General features: G+C 32.5%; 1 protein-coding gene across 1 annotated transcript in view; it reads left to right on the top strand.

Moving 5' to 3' along the window:
- The window catches only part of LOC133639568 (mineralocorticoid receptor-like), a 66,347-nt gene extending 50,332 nt beyond the window's left edge, over positions 1 to 16,015 (top strand). Inside the window, exons 5-7 of the mRNA XM_062032990.1 lie at positions 2,152 to 2,282; positions 9,315 to 9,472; positions 15,241 to 16,015. Of these exons, the coding sequence (XP_061888974.1) occupies positions 2,152 to 2,282; positions 9,315 to 9,472; positions 15,241 to 15,396 (445 nt within the window). The 3' untranslated portion in view covers positions 15,397 to 16,015. The remainder of the gene's footprint in view (positions 1 to 2,151; positions 2,283 to 9,314; positions 9,473 to 15,240) is intronic.
- The last annotated feature ends 9,005 nt before the right edge of the window (positions 16,016 to 25,020 follow it).

Raw genomic sequence — 25,020 nt, 5'->3', positions numbered from 1 at the left:
TCCATCTACCCATGTTTATAAGATGGCGCCAACTATGAAAATCCATGTTTTTTTTAGTTTAAACTAATCAAATTAGCTCGAGTATTAGCATGAACATACAAAAAGTTATTTACTACACACTTCTAAAATGGTGCCAACCGAAAGCCATGTATTTTTATATATATTAGCAGAATTGCCAGCATAAAACATTAGCATGCCGACATAGAAGAAGTTAACATACTTCTAAGATGGTGCCAAGTACTAAAAGCCATGAATTTGAGGTTTAAACGAATAAAATGAGCAAAAACACTAGCATAAAACATTATAGTATGATAGCATGACAAAATTTAGCATAGTTTTCAAAATGGTGCTAACTATCAAAAGCCATTATGTTTCAGTTTGAACTAATCAAAAATGAGCTAAAATACTAGCATAAAACGTTAGCATGCTAACATTAGTATGACTACAGAAAAAAGGGACTTATTTCTAAGATGGTGCCAATTGAAAGCCATGATTGCCAGTGAGTCAAACATATATATATATATATATATATATATATATATATATATATATATATATATATATATATATATATATATATATATATATATATATATATATATATATATATATATATATATATATATATATATATGTATATACACACTACCGTTCAAAAGTTTGGGGTCACATTGAAATGTCCTTATTTTTGAAGGAAAAGCACTGTACTTTTCAATGAAGATAACTTTAAACTAGTCTTAACTTTAAAGAAATACACTCTATACATTGCTAATGTGGTAAATGACTATTCTAGCTGCAAATGTCTGGTTTTTGGTGCAATATCTACATAGGTGTATAGAGGCCCATTTCCAGCAACTATCACTCCAGTGTTCTAATGGTACAATGTGTTTGCTCATTGGCTCAGAAGGCTAATTGATGATTAGAAAACCCTTGTGCAATCATGTTCACACATCTGAAAACAGTTTAGCTCGTTACAGAAGCTACAAAACCGACCTTCCTTTGAGCAGATTGAGTTTCTGGAGCATCACATTTGTGGGGTCAATTAAACGCTCAAAATGGCCAGAAAAAGAGAACTTTCATCTGAAACTCGACAGTCTATTCTTGTTCTTAGAAATGAAGGCTATTCCACAAAATTGTTTGGGTGACCCCAAACTTTTGAACGGTAGTGTATATATATATATATACAGTATATATATATATATATATATATATATATATATATATATATATATATATATATATATATATATATATATATATATATATATATATATATATATATATATATATATATATATACATACATATATATATATACAGTATATATATATATATATATATATATATATATATATATATATATATATATATACATACATATATATATATACAGTATATATATATATATATATATACATACATATATATATATATACGTATATATACGTATATATATATACAGTATATATATATATATATATATACATACATATATATATATATACGTATATATACGTATATATATATATATACGTATATATATATATACGTATATATATATATATATATATATATATACATATATATATATACGTATATATATATATACGTATATATATATATACGTATATACATATATATACGTATATATATATATATATATATATATATATATATATATATATACATATATTTATATATATATATATACGTATATATATATATATATATATACATATATATATGTATATATACGTATATATATATATATATATACGTATATATATATATATAAATATATGTATATATATATATACGTATATATATACGTATATATATATATACGTGTATATATATATATATATACGTATATATATATATATATATATATATATATATATATATATATACATATATTTATATATATATATATACGTATATATATATATATATACGTATATATATATATATATACGTATATATATATGTATATATATATATATATATATATATATATATATATATATATATATATATATATATATATATATATATATATATATATATATATATATATATAATATTTATTTTTTTTAAATTATTTTTTCATGTTAAAAGCCAAAGAACTAATCCTGCATGTGGACTTTGCAGGGAGCGCATGCAGCAGTCGGCCATGTACCACCTGTGTCTGGGTATGAGACAGGTGAGCCAGGAGTTTGTTCGACTGCAGCTCACCTACGACGAGTTCCTGTCCATGAAGGTGCTGCTGCTCCTCAGCACAAGTAAGACTTACTTTCAGTCTCTCACACACACACACACACACACACTACCTCAGTCATATTTATCACTTACATTGATTTATTTATGAAAGAGAGGTGAACAAGTTGAAGGTGTTTCATGTTAATACAAGCATGTTTAACATTGCTTTCTTTCATGAAGACAAGAATATAAGTTGGTATGATTGTGATGACTTGCATTGATTGGAATCAGACAGTAGTGATGATAACCTCCACATTTTCAAACGGAGGAGAAAAAAAGTCCTCCTTTCCGAGACTCTTATTTTGTTAGCGCAGGCAGGATGGACCAGCGCTTTTATTGTGAAGACAGGAACTGCGCAGTCGGTCTTTAGAGTTTTGACAGAAAACTCTGTAGCTTGCTAGCTCTCTGAGACTTTTATTGTGTTAGTGCAGGCAGGATGGAGCAGCGCTTTTATTGTGAAGAGAGGAACCGCGCAGTCGGTCTGTAGAGTTTTGACAGCAAACTCCGTAGCTTGCTTGCGCCAGCTTTCCGAAACTCTTACTTTGTTAACGCAGGCAGGATGGAGCAGCGCTTTTATTGTGAAGACAGAAACTCTTTAGAGCAGGGGTGCTCACACTTTTTCTGCAGGCGAGCTACTTTTCAATTGATCAAGTCGCGGGGATCTACCTCATTCATATATATAATTTATATTTACTTATTTATGAAATATATGTTTTTGTTAACAAGTTAAAGGTGTTTAATGATAATGCAAGCATGTTTAACATATATAGTTAATATTGTTAATAAATTAAAGGTGTTTAATGATAATACAAGAATGTTTAATACATATAGTTAATATTGTTAACAAGTTAAAGGTGTTTAAAGATAATACAAGCATGTTTAACACATATAGTTAATATTGTTAACAAGTTAAAGGCGTTTAAAGATAATGCAAGCATGTTTAACACATATACTTAATATTGTTAACAAGTTAAAGGTGTTTAAAGATAATACAAGCATGTTTAACACATATAGTTAATATTGTTAACAAGTTAAAGGCGTTTAAAGATAATGCAAGCATGTTTAACACATATAGTTAATATTGTTAACAAGTTAAAGGTGTTTAAAGATAATGCAAGCATGTTTAACACATATAGTTAATATTGTTAACAAGTTAAAGGTGTTTAAAGATAATACAAGCATGTTTAACACATATAGTTAATATTGTTAACAAGTTAAAGGTGTTTAAAGATAATACAAGCATGTTTAACACATATAGTTAATATTGTTAACAAGTTAAAGGTGTTTAAAGATAATACAAGCATGTTTAACACATATAGTTAATATTGTTAACAAGTTAAAGGTGTTTAAAGATAATGCAAGCATGTTTAACACATATAGTTAATATTGTTAACAAGTTAAAGGTGTTTAAAGATAATGCAAGCATGTTTAACATATATAGTTAATATTGTTAACAAGTTAAAGGTGTTTGATGATAATGCAAGCATGTTTAACACATATTGTTAACAAGTTAAAGGTGTTTGATGATAATACAAGCATGTTTAACACATATAGTTAATATTGTTAACAAGTTAAAGGTGTTTAAAGATAATGCAAGCATGTTTAACACATATAGTTAATATTGTTAACAAGTTAAAGGTGTTTAAAGATAATACAAGCATGTTTAATACATATAGTTAATATTGTTAACAAGTTAAAGGTGTTTAAAGATAATACAAGCATGTTTAATACATATAGTTAATATTGTTAACAAGTTAAAGGTGTTTAAAGATAATGCAAGCATGTTTAACACATATAGTTAATATTGTTAACAAGTTAAAGGTGTTTAAAGATAATGCAAGCATGTTTAACACATATAGTTAATATTAACAAGTTAAAGGTGTTTGATGATAATGCAAGCATGTTTAACATATATAGTTAATATTGTTAACAAGTTAAAGGTGTTTGATGATAATACAAGCATGTTTAACACATAGTTAATATTGTTAACAAGTTAAAGGTGTTTGATGATAATACAAGCATGTTTAACACATATAGATTCCTTTCTTTCATGAAGACAAGAATATAAGTTGGTGTATTACCTGATTCTGATGACTTGCATTGATTGGAATCAGACAGTGGTGCTGATAACGTCGGCATTTTCAAATGGAGGAGAAAAAAAGTCCTCCTTTCTGTCCAATACCACATGAAAGTGGTTGGTTTTTGCCATCTTATTTGTCCAGCTTCCGTACTCCTTTGTATACACTTTACAAGAAATACATATGGTCGGCAAACTCCGTAGCTTGCTAGCTTGTGCACGCCAGCTTTCTGAGACTCTTATTTTGTTAGCGCAGGCAGGATGAAGCAGAGCTTTTATTGTGCAACTGTGCTGTCGGTCTTTGGAGTTTTGACGACAGGTACGGCGCCAGAGTCTGTTGAAATAAAAATTGTTTCTCGCCTTCCTGTCGGTCGTTTTTTCTTAATAATGATCTGGCCACCCCTGCTGTACAACTTAGCAGCTATTGGCAGAATGCATGCAGACAGGAAGTGATGAAAGAGTAGACAAAGGTAGCGTGTTGGATGTGTCACTGACACTTTGGTGGCCACAGGAGAACATTTCCTTCCGTGTAGATGAACTCTTCATTAGTCGCTGGCTGTGAAAGATGTCAACACGTTGCCACTTTCTGCTTGAGCGTGCACACAGTCTGTCAGAGGACGTGTTGGAACTTTGCTACAAACTTATTCTAAGTCTACTGACACCTGTCTGTGTTTCATCCTGAAACAAAACAAAAGAACATGGATGAACTTCTTTAATGAGAAAAAAAAGGACATGAAAAGTAATAGAGTGGAACGTCTAGGACAGGGTTCTTAAATGGGAAAGTTTGTATATTGAAGCACATTTCTCCATAAGAAACAATGTAGGAATAGAATAGAATAGAAAGTACTTTATTGATCCCTGGGAGAAATTCAGCACCACAGTTCGCTCACAATAAACAATAAACACTTAGGTATTTTTTACATGTGAATAATATAAATACAGTCTATTATACAGCATTATTCACATGTGAATAATATAAATACAGTCTATTATACAGCATTATTCACATGTGAATATAAATACAGTCTATTATACAGAATTTTTCACATGTAAATAATATAAATACAGTCTATTGTACAGCATTATTCACATGTGAATAACATAAATACAGTCTATTATACAGCATTATTTACATGTGAATAATATAAATATAGTCTATTATACAGCATTATTCACATGTGAATAATATAAATACAGTCTATTATACAGCATTATTCACATGTGAATAATATAAATATAGTCTATTATACAGCATTATTCACATGTGAATAATATAAATACAGTCTATTATACAGCATTATTCACATGTGAATAACATAAATACAGTCTATTATACAGCATTATTCATGTGTGAATAATATAAATACATTCTATTATACAGCATTATTCACATGTGAATAATATAAAAATACAGTATTATACAGCATTATTCACATGTGAATAATATAAATACAGTCTATTATAAAACATTATTCACATGTGAATAATATAAATACAGTCTATTATACAGCATTATTCATGTGTGAATAATATAAATACATTCTATTATACAGCATTATTCACATGTGAATAATATAATTACAGTCTATTATACAGCATTATTCACATGTGAATAATATAAATACAGTCTATTATACAGCATTATTCATGTGTGAATAATATAAATACATTCTATTATACAGCATTATTTACATGTGAATAACAAATACAGTCTATTATACGGCATTATTCACATGTGAATAACATAAATACAGTCTATTATACAGCATTATTCATGTGTGAATAATATAAATACAGTCTATTATACAGCATTATTCACATGTGAGTAATATAAATACAGTCTATTATACAGCATTATTCACATGTGAATAATATAAATACAGTTTATTATACAGCATTATTCACATGTGAATAATATAAATACAGTCTATTATACAGCATTATTCATGTGTGAATAATATAAATACATTCTATTATACAGCATTATTCACATGTGAATAATATAAAAATACAGTATTATACCGCATTATTCACATGTGAATAATATAAATACAGTCTATTATACAACATTATTCACATGTGAATAATATAAATACATTCTATTATACAGCATTATTCACATGTGAATAATATAATTACAGTCTATTATACAGCATTATTCACATGTGAATAATATAAATACAGTCTATTATACAGCATTATTCATGTGTGAATAATATAAATACATTCTATTATACAGCATTATTCACATGTGAATAACAAATACAGTCTATTATACGGCATTATTCATGTGTGAATAATATAAATACAGTCTATTATACAGCATTATTCACATGTGAGTAATATAAATACAGTCTATTATACAGCATTATTCACATGTGAATAATATAAATACATTCTATTATACAGCATTATTCACATGTGAATAACAAATACAGTCTATTATACGGCATTATTCACATGTGAATAACATAAATACAGTCTATTATACAGCATTATTCATGTGTGAATAATATAAATACAGTCTATTATACAGCATTATTCACATGTGAGTAATATAAATACAGTCTATTATACAGCATTATTCACATGTGAATAATATAAATACAGTCTATTATACAGCATTATTCACATGTGAATAATATAAATACAGTCTATTATACAGCATTATTCACATGTGAATATTATAAATACAGTCTATTATACAGCATTATTCATGTGTGAATAATATAAATACATTCTATTATACAGCATTATTCACATGTGAATAATATAAATACAGTCTATTATACAGCATTATTCACATGTGAATAATATAAATACAGTCTATTATACAGCATTATTCACATGTGAATAACAAATACAGTCTATTATACGGCATTATTCACATGTGAATAACATAAATACAGTCTATTATACAGCATTATTCATGTGTGAATAATATAAATACAGTCTATTATACAGCATTATTCACATGTGAGTAATATAAATACAGTCTATTATACAGCATTATTCACATGTGAATAATATAAATACAGTCTATTATACAGCATTATTCACATGTGAATAATATAAATACAGTCTATTATACAGCATTATTCACATGTGAATAATATAAATACAGTCTATTATACAGCATTATTCACATGTGAATAATATAAATACAGTCTATTATACAGCATTATTCATGTGTGAATAATATAAATACATTCTATTATACAGCATTATTCACATGTGAATAACAAATACAGTCTATTATACGGCATTATTCACATGTGAATAACATAAATACAGTCTATTATACAGCATTATTCATGTGTGAATAATATAAATACAGTCTATTATACAGCATTATTCACATGTGAGTAATATAAATACAGTCTATTATACAGCATTATTCACATGTGAATAATATAAATACAGTCTATTATACAGCATTATTCATGTGTGAATAATATAAATACATTCTATTATACAGAATTATTCACATGTGAATAACAAATACAGTCTATTATACAGCATTATTCACATGTGAATAATAAAAGGGTTGGAATTGGGGGTTAAATCACCAAAATGATTCCCGGGCGCGGCTACGCTGCTGCCCACTGCTCCCCTCACCTCCCAGGGGGTGATCAAGGGGATGGGTCAAATGCAGAGGACAAATTTCACCACACCTAGTGTGTGTGTGACAATCATTGGTACTTTAATTTAAAAATACAGTATTATACAGCATTATTCACATGTGAATAATATAAATACTGTCTATTATACAACATTATTCACGTGTGAATAATATAAATACAGTCTATTATACAGCATTATTCACATGTGAATAACAAATACAGTCTATTATACAGCATTATTAATATGTGAATAATATAAATACAGTCTATTATACAGCATTATTCATGTGTGAATAATATAAATACATTCTATTATACAGCATTATTCACATGTGAATAACATAAATACAGTCTATTATACAGCATTATTCATGTGTGAATAATATAAATACATTCTGTTATACAGCATTATTCACATGTGAATAATATAAATAGTCTATTATACAGGATTATTCACATGTGAATAATATAAATACAGTCTATTATACAGCATTATTCACATGTGAATAATATAAATACAGTCTATTATACAGCATTATTCACATGTGAATAATATAAATACAGTCTGTTATACAGCATTATTCACATGTGAATAATATAAATACAGTCTATTATACAGCATTATTCATGTGTGAATAATATAAATACATTCTATTATACAGCATTATTCACATGTGAATAATATAAATACAGTCTATTATACAGCATTATTCATGTGTGAATAATATAAATACATTCTATTATACAGCATTATTCACTTGTGAATAATATAAATAATTTCTTAAGTCTAGCTGTCTAGCAGTCTAGCTGTTTAGCTACTGTTGTATGTTTAACCTTAAAAATCATGGATTTTCATACTTGGCGCCGTCTTAGATTTATGCTAACTTCTATGTTAGCATGTTTATGTTCAATGCTAGCATTTTAGCTACTTTTGTATGTTTAACCTTAAAAATCTTGGATTTTGATACTTGCCGCCATCTTAGAAGTACGCTAACTTTTTATATGTCATCATGCTAAAGTTAGCATGTTAATTTTTAATGCTAACACTTTAACTACTGTATGTTCAACCCTAAAAACCATGGATTTCGATACTTAGCGCCATCCTAGAAGTATGTCAACTTCTATGTTAGGATGCTAATGTTAGCATGCTAAAATTTTGGCTAATTTTATCTGTTTACACCTAAAAATCGTGGATTTTGACACTTGGCGCTGCCTAAGGTGTATGCTAACTTTTCTTACGTTGTCATGCTAATGTTTTGTGTGTTGAACATACCAATAAGTCTGACTCTGATGTCATTGTAAGTAAGAAAGCTGCATCATTGACTGTGAAATCTGCTTACCCCCCCCCTCTCCAGTTCCCAAAGAGGGTCTGAAGAACCAGGCGGCGTTCGAAGAGATGCGAGTCAATTACATCAAAGAGCTCCGGCGTTCCGTGGGGAAAGCGACCAACAACTCGGGCCAAACCTGGCAGCGCTTCTTCCAGCTCACCAAGCTGCTAGACGCCATGCATCATGTAAGTGACCACCACCCGTGTGTAGTGTCTTAGTGTCATTGTGTTTTATTGTTCATAGTTAATATTGTAAATCCCACGTAGAAGAGGAGTGATGTTCATATGTTGTTAATATTCAGTGTTTTATTGTTCATAGTTAATATTGTAAATCCCACGTAAAAGAGGAGCGATGTTCATATGTTGTTAATATTCAGTGTTTTATTGTTCATAGTTAATATTGTAAATCCCACGTAAAAGAGGAGCGATGTTCATATGTTGTTAATATTCAGTGTTTTATTGTTCATAGTTAATATTGTAAATCCTGCGTAAAAGAGGAGCGATGTTCATATGTTGTTAATATTCAGTGTTTTATTGCTCATAGTTAATATTGTAAATCCCACGTAAAAGAGGAGCGATGTTCATATGTTGTTAATATTCAGTGTTTTATTAATAGTTAATATTGTAAATCCCACGTAAAAGAGGAGCTATATTCATATGTTGTTAATATTCAGTGTTTTATTAATAGTTAATATTGTAAATCCCACGTAAAAGAGGAGTGATGTTCATATGTTGTTAATATTCAGTGTTTTATTGTTCATAGTTAATATTGTAAATCCCGCGTAAAAGAGGAGCGATGTTGTTAATATTCAGTGTTTTATCGTTCATAGTTAATATTGTAAATACCACGTAAAAGAGGAGTGATGTTCATATGTTGTTAATATTCAGTGTTTTATCGTTCATAGTTAATATTGTAAATCCCACGTAAAAAAGAGGAGCGATGTTCATATGTTGTTAATATTCAGTGTTTTATTGTTCATAGTTAATATTGTAAATCCCGTGTAAAAGAGGAGTGATGTTCATATGTTGTTAATATTCAGTGTTTTATTGTTCATAGTTAATATTGTAAATCCCACGTAAAAGAGGAGCGATGTTCATATGTTGTTAATATTCAGTGTTTTATTGTTAATAGTTAATATTGTAAATCCCACGTAAAAGAGGAGCGATGTTCATATGTTGTTAATATTCAGTGTTTTATTGCTCATAGTTAATATTGTAAATCCCACGTAAAAGAGGAGCTATATTCATATGTTGTTAATATTCAGTGTTTTATTAATAGTTAATATTGTAAATCCCACGTAAAAGAGGAGCTATATTCATATGTTGTTAATATTCAGTGTTTTATTAATAGTTAATATTGTAAATCCCACGTAAAAGAGGAGTGATGTTCATATGTTGTTAATATTCAGTGTTTTATTGTTCATAGTTAATATTGTAAATCCCGCGTAAAAGAGGAGCGATGTTGTTAATATTCAGTGTTTTATCGTTCATAGTTAATATTGTAAATCCCGTGTAAAAGAGGAGTGATGTTCATATGTTGTTAATATTCAGTGTTTTATTGTCCATAGTTAATATTGTAAATCCCGTGTAAAAGAGGAGTGATGTTCATATGTTGTTAATATTCAGTGTTTTATCGTTCATAGTTAATATTGTAAATCCTGCGTAAAAGAGGAGTGATGTTGTTAATATTCAGTGTTTTATTGTTCATAGTTAATATTGTAAATCCCACGTAAAAGAGGAGCGATGTTCATATGTTGTTAATATTCAGTGTTTTATTGTTCATAGTTAATATTGTAAATCCCACAGAAAAGAGGAGCGATTTTGTTAATATTCAGTGTTTTATTGTTCATAGTTAATATTGTAAATCCCACATAAAAGAGGAGCGATGTTCATATGTTGTTAATATTCAGTGTTTTATTGTTCATAGTTAATATTGTAAATCCCACGTAAAACAGGAGCGATGTTCATATGTTGTTAATATTCAGTGTTTTATCGTTCGTAGTTATTATAAATCCCGCGTAAAAGAGGAGTGAGGTTCATATGTTGTTAATATTTAGTTTTTTATTGTTCATAGTTAATATTGTAAATCCCACGTAAAAGAGGAGTGATGTTCATATGCTGTTAATATTCAGTGTTTTATTGTTAATAGTTAATATTGTAAGTCCCCGCGTAAAAGAGGAGTGATGTTCATATGTTGTTAATATTCAGTGTTTTATTGTTCATAGTTAATATTGTAAATCCCACATAAAAGAGGAGCGATGTTCATATGTTGTTAATATTCAGTGTTTTATTGCTAATAGTTAATATTGTAAATCCCACATAAAAGAGGAGCAATGTCCATATGTTGTTAATATTCAGTGTTTTATCGTTCATAGTTAATATTGTAAATCCCACGTAAAAAAGAGGAGCGATGTTCATATGTTGTTAATATTCAGTGTTTTATTGTTCATAGTTAATATTGTAAATCCTGCGTAAAAGAGGAGTGATGTTCATATGTTGTTAATATTCAGTGTTTTATTGCTCATAGTTAATATTGTAAATCCCACATAAAAGAGGAGCAATGTCCATATGTTGTTAATATTCAGTGTTTTATCGTTCATAGTTAATATTGTAAATCCCACGTAAAAAAGAGGAGCGATGTTCATATGTTGTTAATATTCAGTGTTTTATTGTTCATAGTTAATATTGTAAATCCTGCGTAAAAGAGGAGCGATGTTCATATGTTGTTAATATTCAGTGTTTTATTGCTCATAGTTAATATTGTAAATCCCACGTAAAAGAGGAGCTATATTCATATGTTGTTAATATTCAGTGTTTTATTAATAGTTAATATTGTAAATCCCACGTAAAAGAGGAGTGATGTTCATATGTTGTTAATATTCAGTGTTTTATTGTTCATAGTTAATATTGTAAATCCCGCGTAAAAGAGGAGCGATGTTCATATGTTGTTAACATTCAGTGTTTTATCGTTCATAGTTAATATTGTAAATACCACGTAAAAGAGTGATGTTCATATGTTGTTAATATTCAGTGTTTTATTGTTCATAGTTAATATTGTAAATCCCACATAAAAGAGGAGCAATGTTCATATGTTGTTAATATTCAGTGTTTTATTGTTCATAGTTAATATTGTAAATCCTGTGTAAAAGAGGAGTGATGTTCATATGTTGTTAATATTCAGTGTTTTATTGTTCATAGTTAATATTGTAAATCCCACGTAAAAGAGGAGCGATGTTCATATGTTGTTAATATTCAGTGTTTTATTGTTAATAGTTAATATTGTAAATCCCACGTAAAAGAGGAGCGATGTTCATATGTTGTTAATATTCAGTGTTTTATTGTTCATAGTTAATATTGTAAATCCCACGTAAAAGAGGAGCGATGTTCATATGTTGTTAATATTCAGTGTTTTATTGTTAATAGTTAATATTGTAAATCCCACGTAAAAGAGGAGTGATGTTCATATGTTGTTAATATTCAGTGTTTTATCGTTCATAGTTAATATTGTAAATCCTGCGTAAAAGAGGAGTGATGTTGTTAATATTCAGTGTTTTATTGTTCATAGTTAATATTGTAAATCCCACGTAAAAGAGGAGCTATGTTCATATGTTTTTAATATTCAGTGTTTTATTGTTCATAGTTAATATTGTAAATCCCACGTAAAAGAGGAGCAATGTTCATATGTTGTTAATATTCAGTGTTTTATTGTTCATAGTTAATATTGTAAATCCCACATAAAAGAGGAGCAATGTTCATATGTTGTTAATATTCAGTGTTTTATTGTTCATAGTTAATATTGTAAATCCCGTGTAAAAGAGGAGTGATGTTCATATGTTGTTAATATTCAGTGTTTTATTGTTCATAGTTAATATTGTAAATCCCACGTAAAAGAGGAGCGATGTTCATATGTTGTTAATATTCAGTGTTTTATTGTTAATAGTTAATATTGTAAATCCCACGTAAAAGAGGAGCGATGTTCATATGTTGTTAATATTCAGTGTTTTATTGTTCATAGTTAATATTGTAAATCCCACGTAAAAGAGGAGCTATGTTCATATGTTTTTAATATTCAGTGTTTTATTGTTCATAGTTAATATTGTAAATCCCACGTAAAAGAGGAGCAATGTTCATATGTTGTTAATATTCAGTGTTTTATTGTTCATAGTTAATATTGTAAATCCCACATAAAAGAGGAGCAATGTTCATATGTTGTTAATATTCAGTGTTTTATTGTTCATAGTTAATATTGTAAATCCCACGTAAAAGAGGAGCGATGTTCATATGTTGTTAATATTCAGTGTTTTATTGTTCATAGTTAATATTGTAAATCCCGTGTAAAAGAGGAGTGATGTTCATATGTTGTTAATATTCAGTGTTTTATCGTTCATAGTTAATATTGTAAATCCTGCGTAAAAGAGGAGTGATGTTGTTAATATTCAGTGTTTTATTGCTCATAGTTAATATTGTAAATCCCACGTAAAAGAGGAGCGATGTTCATATGTTGTTAATATTCAGTGTTTTATTGTTCATAGTTAATATTGTAAATCCCACGTAAAAGAGGAGCGATGTTCATATGTTGTTAATATTCAGTGTTTTATTGTTCATAGTTAATATTGTAAATCCCACGTAAAAAAGAGGAGCGATGTTCATATGTTGTTAATATTCAGTTTTTTATTGTTCATAGTTAATATTGTAAATCCCGTGTAAAAGAGGAGTGATGTTCATATGTTGTTAATATTCAGTGTTTTATTGTCCATAGTTAATATTGTAAATCCCGTGTAAAAGGAGTGATGTTCATATGTTGTTAATATTCAGTGTTTTATCGTTCATAGTTAATATTGTAAATCCTGCGTAAAAGAGGACTGATGTTGTTAATATTCAGTGTTTTATTGTTCATAGTTAATATTGTAAATCCCACGTAAAAGAGGAGCTATGTTCATATGTTGTTAATATTCAGTGTTTTATTGTTCATAGTTAATATTGTAAATCCCACATAAAAGAGGAGCAATGTTCATATGTTGTTAATATTCAGTGTTTTATTGTTCATAGTTAATATTGTAAATCCCGTGTAAAAGAGGAGTGATGTTCATATGTTGTTAATATTCAGTGTTTTATCGTTCATAGTTAATATTGTAAATCCTGCGTAAAAGAGGAGTGATGTTGTTAATATTCAGTGTTTTATTGCTCATAGTTAATATTGTAAATCCCACGTAAAAGAGGAGCGATGTTCATATGTTGTTAATATTCAGTGTTTTATTGTTCATAGTTAATATTGTAAATCCCACGTAAAAGAGAAGCGATGTTCATATGTTGTTAATATTCAGTGTTTTATTGTTCATAGTTAATATTGTAAATGCCGCGTAAAAGAGGAGTGATTTCATATGTTGTTAATATTCAGTGTTTTATTGTTCATAGTTAATATTGTAAATGCCGCGTAAAAGAGGAGTGATTTCATATGTTGTTAATATTCAGTGTTTTATTGTTCATAGTTAATATTGTAAATGCCGCGTAAAAGAGGAGTGATTTCATATGTTGTTAATATTCAGTGTTTTATTGTTCATTTTTGAGTGTCATTTGCAAGTTTTATACAGTCGACTTCCAATATGTGAGCTGGCTTTAGTGTATGGACTACTCTATGTTGCCTAGTCAGGGAGTAATCTTTGCCATTTTGCTGAGTTTTTGTTGTTGTTGCGTGATAAAAAAAATTGCCATGCGAAATTGCTAATGCTAACCTGTAGCATGACTATGACAAATCCAATGTAAATTAGCATCGAGCTAGCACATTTTGAATAGTGAAACCTTACTGTACTTTTGAGCGTTTTCTTCTTGGAAATTCCTAACATTACTCCGAGGCAGTCCGACTTAGTCTGCGACCGGGCGTGAAAAGTAGCGCCTCCTGCTCTGTATCGCATATAAAAGAGGCGGAGCTGACCTTGTGCTTGTGTTTGCGGCAGCTGGTGGGGAACCTGTTGGACTTCTGCTTCTACACCTTCCGAGAGTCGCAGGCCTTGAAGGTGGAGTTCCCCGACATGCTGGTGGAGATCATCAGCGACCAGATCCCCAAGGTGGAGTCGGGCCTCACACACACCATCTACTTCCACAAGAAGTGACGCGGGAACTCAAACCCAGGGACGCCATCCGGGCGCCCCCCCCTCAGGACGCCGCCGGTCGGTCCTTGTCCGAGGCCAGAAGGGCGGGGGCGAAGGGTCGGAGCGACGAAAGCGTGTAAACGTAGCCCCGCCTCCCTCCCCGTGCGCCCCAAAGACGCCATCTCGGAGACAAAGCCATACCAGAATGTGCGAGTGGTCCGCTGACACGCCACCTTTCCTTGCAAATATCAACATGTAGCTGGCAGACACGCTCCACTACAAGGGCTAATTCACGCTTTGTCATCCACCTCTCCTTTATGTGACACATACACTCGGCTTTTCAACCAGCAGTCATGGTACAGTTGCTGCTCGTCACAAATGTTCAGTAGCAACATTCACACAGTCAAAAGGCAGCCATGTCAGGAGGTCGCCCACAGCCACATTTGCCACAAATGTTTTTTTTCCGACCCGGCTCCAAATAGACCCCCCCCCCCCGGCGCTTATTTGACTTTGTAGACACGAGACTCTGCAGCTCGGACGATTTAGAGTTCGGAATTGTTGTGGGGTTATAAACAATATGTTCGGAGTTCAACGCGTTTAAATTCTGGTTTTGATAAAAAATAAAAACATGGCTGATGAACTTAATGAGTGTTATTTATCTTTAACTCTCAAATATTGCAGTTATTGGCAGCCTGCTATTTTTCTTCAAATATATATATATATATACACATATAATATGTATATATAAGTATATGTATATAAACTTATATGTAAGTATATGTATATATATACACGTGTATACATGTATATTTATATATACACATACTTATATATATACATATATATGTATATAGACATACATGTATACATACATACATACATATATACAGTGTATACACATATATGTATATATATACATATATGCATGTATATATAAATATATATACATATGTGTATATATACATGTATACACATATATGTATATATATGATGTATATATACACATATATGTATGTATATACATATACGTATATGTGTATATATATCATGTATATATACACATGTATGTATATATATACACATGTATGTATGTATGTATGTATATATACATATATGTATGTATATGTATATATGTATATGTATATATATATATATATATATGTATATATATATATATATATGTATATATATATATGTATATATATATATATATATATATATATATATATATACATATGTATGTATATATATACATTTATATACACGTATATACACATTTATATGTATATACACACATATATATATATAAATATACACATGTACAGTATATATACACACATGTATGTATGTATGTATATATATATGTATATATATATATATGTATGTATATATATATGTATGTATATATATATGTATATGTATATATGTATATGTATATATATATATATATATATATATGTATATATATATATATATGTATATATATATATATATGTATATATATATATGTATATATATGTATATGTATATGTATATATATATATATATACATATGTATATATATATGTATATATACATATGTATATATATATGTATATATACATATATATATATATATATATATATATATATATATATACATATACATATATATACACACATGTAGGTATATATCCATCCATGTATATATGTATACGTATGTATATATATATACACATATATGTGTGTGTATATACACATTTGTGTGTGTATATACACACAAGTATATACACATGTATATATACATATGTATGTGTGTATATACACATATATATATATATATGTGTGGATATACACATGCATGTGTGTGTATATACACATGTGTGTATATACACACAAGTATATACACATATATATATATACATATATATGTATGTATATATACATATATACACATATACATACATACATATACACATGCATGTATAATATGTATATATAAGAAAACCCCACATACAATACAGTAGATTTACTACTACATGATATTACAATATGTCCTCTATCATTAAAAGCAAACTTGTCATTTACAGTCAAGTCCACAATTATTTATACTCTGGCGACATTTTTAGTTAGAAAGGAGGGACAAGCGGTAGAAAATGGATGGATTATAATTATTATTTTTTTAGTGACCGGTTTCCTTGAACTAAAACAGACAGTGAAATAAAGGCGCACACGGGCGTTAGCCGAGCTACAGCGTGTGCGCTAATGTGCTAACATCACACTCACATTTCAACATAAACACCAAGCTTAGTTGGCAGAGCTCCTGACTTTGTTTTAAGACGTGTAGCAAAGCCTCTTTCTTTTTTTTTTTCCTTTTTACAAAGTGTTGGGCGTATTCATCTAGCGAGGGGCAGGAGTTGTTGTTTTTTTTACTTTGTTTAAAAACAAATCACAAATGAGAAAAAGCGAGCGTTTGAGTGCCTCTCCTAAATAAACGAGCAAAACAACAACGGCAAATGATGGATTTTTGTCACAATTCAAGCTGCAAGGACATGAAAGTCACTTTTTTTTTTAACGGGGACCTTTACGTCAATATTTGTCCTTTGGGGCTTCATTCATACAATTCTAACTAATATGCAAAAGTCCCTGAGACTAAAAGTGTCCGATCAAGACCGTTTAGACTACAGGTGTCAAACTCAAGGCCCCCGGGGGCCAAACTCTGGCCCGCCGCATCATTTTACACGGCCTGGAAACAACACGCGTCAATAAAGCACTTTTATCTTTTCTTACTCAATGTATTCGCTTTTTTCCATTTACAAAGAAAACAATGTGTACTGCATTAAATTGCACACTTTTTAAACTTTAAATATTATCTAAAATTGCAACAAACTATTTGGTTCTGTCAAAATAAACACTTGACTTATGATTTCAAAGCAAGTTATACAGTGTAAAAATGACTATAGATCTTTTTACATTACGGTGTTTTGTTTTTTTTACAGCATATTACTGTAAATGGAAAAAACTACCAATAAAATTCTGTCGACCGAGCTGCCAGTTATTGCAAAACCTACGGTTGTTGTTTAACGGTGTATTACTGTAAAAGGGAAAACATTTTTTACAGTAAAAAAAAATGTGCAGCTTAGTTGCCAGAATTAAAAAAAAACAGTGCTATATGTTCTTTAAAAATAAACAAAAAAAAACACATTTTACAGTAAAATTCTAGCAATTAAACTACCAGACCGGGCTTTCTGCTCCACCGCTCCCAGTCTGTGGAACACTCTCCCTGACCACCTGAGGGCACCACAGACTGTGGATGCTTTTAAAAAAGGCTTAAAAACCCATCTTTAAAAAAGGCCTTTTTTAGATGTATGCATACTAGTTTTAGCTATTTGGCTGTTTTTTATTTTAATTTATTTTTGAGGTTGTTTACTCAATGTAAAGTGCTTTTTTTTTTTACAAATAAAATCTATTATTATTATTTTTATTTTTTTTCTCTCCATAAAAAAGCAGTGGTACAGTAACAAGTTGTAAAAACACATTTTTACAGTAAAATCCTCTTTCTTTCTTTTTTTAATTGAAAATATTTTTTACTTTTTACAACATTTTATGGTAAATGGAAAAACAGTACCACTGTTTTTTTTTTTGGCTGTTTTTTATTTGTATTAATTTTTTATTATCTTTTTATTTAATTTTTTAATACACTGTAGCCCTTTGAGGTTGTTTACTCAATGTAAAGTGCTTTTTTTTTACAAATAAAATCTATTATTATTCTTTTTATTTTTTTTCTCTCCATAAATAAGCAGTGGTACAGTAACAAGTTGTAAAAACACATTTTTACAGTAAAATCCTCATTCTTTCTTTTTTTAATTGAAAATATTTTTTACTTTTTACAACATTTTATGGTAAATGGAAAAACAGTACCACTGGTTTTTTTTGGCTGTTTTTTATTTTTATTAATTTTTTATTATCTTTTTATTTAATTTTTTAATACACTGTAGCCCTTTGAGGTTGTTTACTCAATGTAAAGTGCTTTTTTTTTTTACAAATAAAATCTTTTTTTTTTTTTTTTCTCTCCGTAAAAAAAGCAGTGGTACAGTAACAAGTTGTAAAAACACATTTTTTACAGTAAAATCCTTTCTTTCTTTTTTTTTTACCTGAAAATATTTTTAACTTTTTACAACATTTTATGGTAAATGGAAAAACAGTACCACTGTTTTTTTTTTGGCTGTTTTTTATTTTTATTTATTTTTTATTATCTTTTTATTTTAAAAAAAATTAATACACTGTAGCACTTTGAGGTTGTTCACTCAATGTAAAGTGCTTTTTTTTTTTTTACAAATAAAATCTATTATTTTGATTTTGATTTTTTTTCTCTCCGTAAAAAAAGCAGTGGTACAGTAACAAGTTGTAAAAATACATTTTTACAGTAAAATCCTCTTCTTTTTTTTTTTTTTTACTTGAAAATATTTTTTACTTTTTACAACATTTTACGGTAAATGGCCGGCAGCTTAGTTGCCAGAATTTCGCATTTTATTGTTCATGGAAAAACAGTACGAGTTCTTTTTTTATTCGGGCAACTTAGCTGCCAGTTTGTTTTTTTACCGTAAAAACAAATGTAGCGTCTTTCCATTTACAGTAATACACAGTTAAAAACAACAACCCTAAATTTTACAGTCAAAAACTGGCAGCTCAGTCAACAAAACTTTTACGCAAAAAAAAAAGAAGTTTTTTTTTTTTTTTTTAATTTACAGTAATATGCTGTAAAGAACAACGTACATTTTATTTTAATTTTTATTAATTTAATGGGTAGTTTGCTCTAATGTTAAGTATTTTTATTTAGACAAAAACATGTTTTGGAAAGTATGATAATATACTGTAATATTTGTTGCAATATTGGATACTATTAAAGTTTAAAAGGTATGCAATTACAAGCAGTACATATTTTTTTTCTGTCAAAATGAACAAAGAAAATTAATTACATTTAGTGAGAAAAAGGAAGTAATTTATTGACACATTTTCCAGGTTTTTTTGCGGGCCAGATAAAATGATGTGGCGGGCCAGATCTGACCCCCGGGCCTTGAGTTTGACACCTGTGTTCTAGAGGATTCTGCCGTCGTTTTGTCTCTCTCCGTCCCGCCAATAATAATAGTCTTGTTTTTAGTCTTACTTTTTACATGGAGGTGCTTCATTTCTACTGAAACATTTGTACAGCAACTTGTAGGCTAGACTGCAAACACACACACACACACACGCACACACACACACACACACACACACTGTACAGTTGCTTAGCATCCCACACATACTCAGCAGTGCTTCATGTACAGGAACGCTTAACTCCACTAAAAAGCGAGCTCTACGGCAGTGTAAAAGGTGCGCTTGTTGATGACGGGGTATTGTTTGGAGTCCCCCTGCTAAGAAAAGGGTGACGATGCTACTGAGGAGTGTTACAGCGCCCCCCTCCTGTCCTCTTTCCCGTGTGGCGTGTGTTTTCCGCGGGGGATTAGCCATATCCTGCTTGTTAGTTGTTTTGCACACAGGAGCTGTGCGACGACACGGTGCGACTAGCGTGGGTGCGCAACAGTCCAGGAAAAATGTAATTGTGAATATTTGTGAATAAAAGAAGGAAAGTCAAGTGCTCCTTGTGCGTTATTGGGAGGAACGTTTGTTGTTGTTCTTCTTCTTCCTGTCCTTTGTAAGGAACCTAAAAAAAGAAGGACTGGGAAAGTATTTTTGAGAGAATTCTATTTTGCTGGGAAAATAATATTTAAGTACTTTTGTCTAGGAAAAAAAAAAAGAAAACGGCCGACACTTTTTTTTTTTGTAAGATGAAAAGTGTTGCTAATGCATGAGATGTTTACATTGTACTTCAAAGACTAAAAACTAGAAGAAAAAAAATAAAAAGGGAAACTTGTGCCTTTTTTAATCTCACCTGATTTACAGATGGAAGAAGGTGTAAATAGAATAAAAAGTCATTTTTGTTGAGTGTAAAACATGAAAAAAAAAAAATGTTTTTTTCTCCCTCATTTGCTGTGTTTTGTGTGTTGGATGGCGAGGAAAAGGGGAACTGAATGTACTTTACTACCTGAATGTTACACACCTTTTTTAACTTTCTTTTTTCATTTATGTGGACTTAATAACAATAATAATAATAATAAAAATAATAAAACAGTATGTCCTATTTTGTAACAAAATGTGATGGATTTTTTTTTTTTTGCTGTTAAAATGATTTCCTAATCCGTGACGGTTTTATTGAAGAGCACCACAATAAAAATCAACAGGTCACCAACTTCTTGTTGCTCTTTTTGTATTTTCTTACTTTTAAGTAGTCTGTTGTTCCACTTAGTTGGATTGTCCAACATTAGACGAGCTGTCCGACAGACATTAGACGCCTTGTCCGACAGACGAGCTGTCTGACGTTACACCCGTTGTCCGATGTTACGCCCCATGTCCGACATTAGACGAGCTGTCCGACAGACATTAGACGCCTTGTCCGACAGACGAGCTGTCTGACGTTACACCCGTTGTCCGATGTTACGCCCCATGTCTGACGTTACACCCGTTGTCCGATGTTACGCCCCATGTCTGACGTTACACCCGTTGTCCGATGTTACGCCCCATGTCTGACGTTACGCCCCATGTCCGACAGACATTAGACGCCTTGTCCGACAGACGAGCTGTCTGACGTTACACCCGTTGTCCGATGGTACGCCCCATGTCTGACGTTACACCCGTTGTCCGATGTTACGCCCCATGTCTTAAGTTACACCCGTTGTCCGATGTTACGCCCCATGTCCGACGTTACGCCCCATGTCCAACAGACATTAGACGCCTTGTCCGACAGACGAGCTGTCTGACGTTACACCCGTTGTCCGATGTTACGCCCCATGTCTGACGTTACACCCGTTGTCCGATGTTACGCCCAATGTCTGACGTTACGCCCGTTGTCCGACAGACATTAGACGCCTTGTCCGACAGACGAGCTGTCTGACATTACACCCGTTGTCCGATGTTACGCCCCATGTCCGACATTACGCCCGTTGTCCGACAGACATTAGACGCCTTGTCCGACAGACGAGCTGTCTGACGTTACACCCGTTGTCCGATGTTACGCCCCATGTCCGACATTACGCCCGTTGTCCGACAGACATTAGACGCCTTGTCCGACAGACGAGCTGTCTGACGTTACACCCGTTGTCCGATGTTACGCCCCATGTCCGACATTACGCCCGTTGTCCGACAGACATTAGACGCCTTGTCCGACAGACGAGCTGTCTGACGTTACACCCGTTGTCCGATGTTACGCCCCATGTCAGACAGACATTGGACGCCTTCTCCGACATTGGACATGTCGTCAAACAGACATTAGGCGAGCTGTTTGACGTTACACCCGTTGTCCGATGTTACGCCCCATGTCCGACATTACGCCCGTTGTCCGACAGACATTAGATGCCTTGTCCGACAGACGAGCTGTCTGACGTTACACCCGTTGTCCGATGTTACGCCCCATGTCCAACATTACGCCCGTTGTCCGACAGACATTAGACGCCTTGTCCGACAGACGAGCTGTCTGACGTTACACCCGTTGTCCGAAGTTACGCCCCATGTCCGACATTACGCCCGTTGTCCGACAGACATTAGACGCCTTGTCCGACAGACGAGCTGTCTGACGTTACACCCGTTGTCCGATGTTACGCCCCATGTCAGACAGACATTGGACGCCTTCTCCGACATTGGACATGTCGTCAAACAGACATTAGACGAGCTGTTTGACGTTACACGGACTGCCCGACGTTAGGCTCGTTGTTCGACAGACATTGGACGCCTTGTCCGACATTAGATGTGTTGTCAAACATTATACATAAGACGAGCTGTTTGACGTTACATAGACTGTCCGATGTTAGGCTCGTTGTCTGACAGACATTGGACGCCTTGTCCGACATTGGACATGTCGTCAAACAGACATTAGACGAGCTGTTTGACGTTACACGGACTGTCCGATGTTAGGCTTGTTGTCCGACAGAAATTGGACGCCTTGTCCGACATTGGACGGATGCGTTGCCGACATTGGACACGTCGTCAAACAGACATTAGACGAGCTGTTTGACGTTACACGGACTGTCCGACGTTAGGCCCGTTGTCCGACAGACATTGGACGCCTTGTCCGACATTGGACATGTCGTCAAACAGACATTAGACGAGCTGTTTGACGTTACACGGACTGTCCGACGTTAGGCTTGTTGTCCGACAGACATTGGACACCTTGTCCGACATTGGACAAGTCGTCAAACAGACATTAGACGAGCTGTTTGACGTTACACGGACTGTCCGACGTTAGGCTCGTTGTTCGACAGACATTGGACGCCTTGTCCGACATTGGATGTGTTGTCAAACATTATACATAAGACGAGCTGTTTGACGTTACACGGACTGTCCGATGTTAGGCTCGTTGTCTGACAGACATTGAACGCCTTCTCCGACATTGGACATGTCATCAAACAGACATTAGACGAGCTGTTTGACGTTACACGGACTGTCCGATGTTAGGCTTGTTGTCCGACAGAAATTGGACGCCTTGTCCGACATTGGACGGATGCGTTGCCGACATTGGACACGTCGTCAAACAGACATTAGACGAGCTGTTTGACGTTACACGGACTGTCCGACGTTAGGCTCGTTGTCTGACAGACATTGGACGCCTTGTCCGACATTGGACATGTCGTCAAACAGACATTAGACGAGCTGTTTGACGTTACACGGACTGTCCGACGTTAGGCTTGTTGTCCGACAGACATTGGACACCTTGTCCGACATTGGACATGTCGTCAAACAGACATTAGACGAGCTGTTTGACGTTACACGGACTGTCCGACGTTAGGCTCGTTGTCTGACAGACATTGGACACCTTGTCCGACATTGGACATGTCGTCAAACAGACATTAGACGAGCTGTTTGACGTTACACGGACTGTCCGACGTTAGGCTCGTTGTCTGACAGACATTGGACGCCTTGTCCGACATTGGACATGTCGTCAAACAGACATTAGACGAGCTGTTTGACGTTACACGGACTGTCCGATGTTAGGCTCGTTGTTCAACAGACATTGGACGCCTTGTCCGACATTGGATGTGTTGTCAAACATTATACATAAGACGAGCTGTTTGACGTTACATAGACTGTCCGACGTTAGGCTCGTTGTTCGACAGACATTGGACGCCTTGTCCGACATTGGACATGTCGTCAAACAGACATTAGACGAGCTGTTTGACGTTACACGGACTGTCCGACGTTAGGCTCGTTGTTCGACAGACATTGGACGCCTTGTCCGACATTGGACATGTCGTCAAACAGACATTAGACGAGCTGTTTGACGTTACACGGACTGTCCGACGTTAGGTTCGTTGTTCGACAGACATTGGACGCCTTGTCCGACATTGGATGTGTTGTCAAACATTATACATAAGACGAGCTGTTTGACGTTACATAGACTGTCCGATGTTAGGCTCGTTGTCTGACAGACATTGGACGCCTTGTCCGACATTGGACATGTCGTCAAACGGACATTAGACGAGCTGTTTGACGTTACACGGACTGTCCGATGTTAGGCTTGTTGTCCGACAGAAATTGGACGCCTTGTCCAACATTGGACGGATGCGTTGCCGACAT

This window comes from Entelurus aequoreus, linkage group LG22 (genome assembly GCF_033978785.1).
Source record: "Entelurus aequoreus isolate RoL-2023_Sb linkage group LG22, RoL_Eaeq_v1.1, whole genome shotgun sequence".
Lineage (NCBI taxonomy): Eukaryota > Metazoa > Chordata > Actinopteri > Syngnathiformes > Syngnathidae > Entelurus > Entelurus aequoreus.
This window is presented reverse-complemented; position numbering and strand designations above follow the sequence as displayed.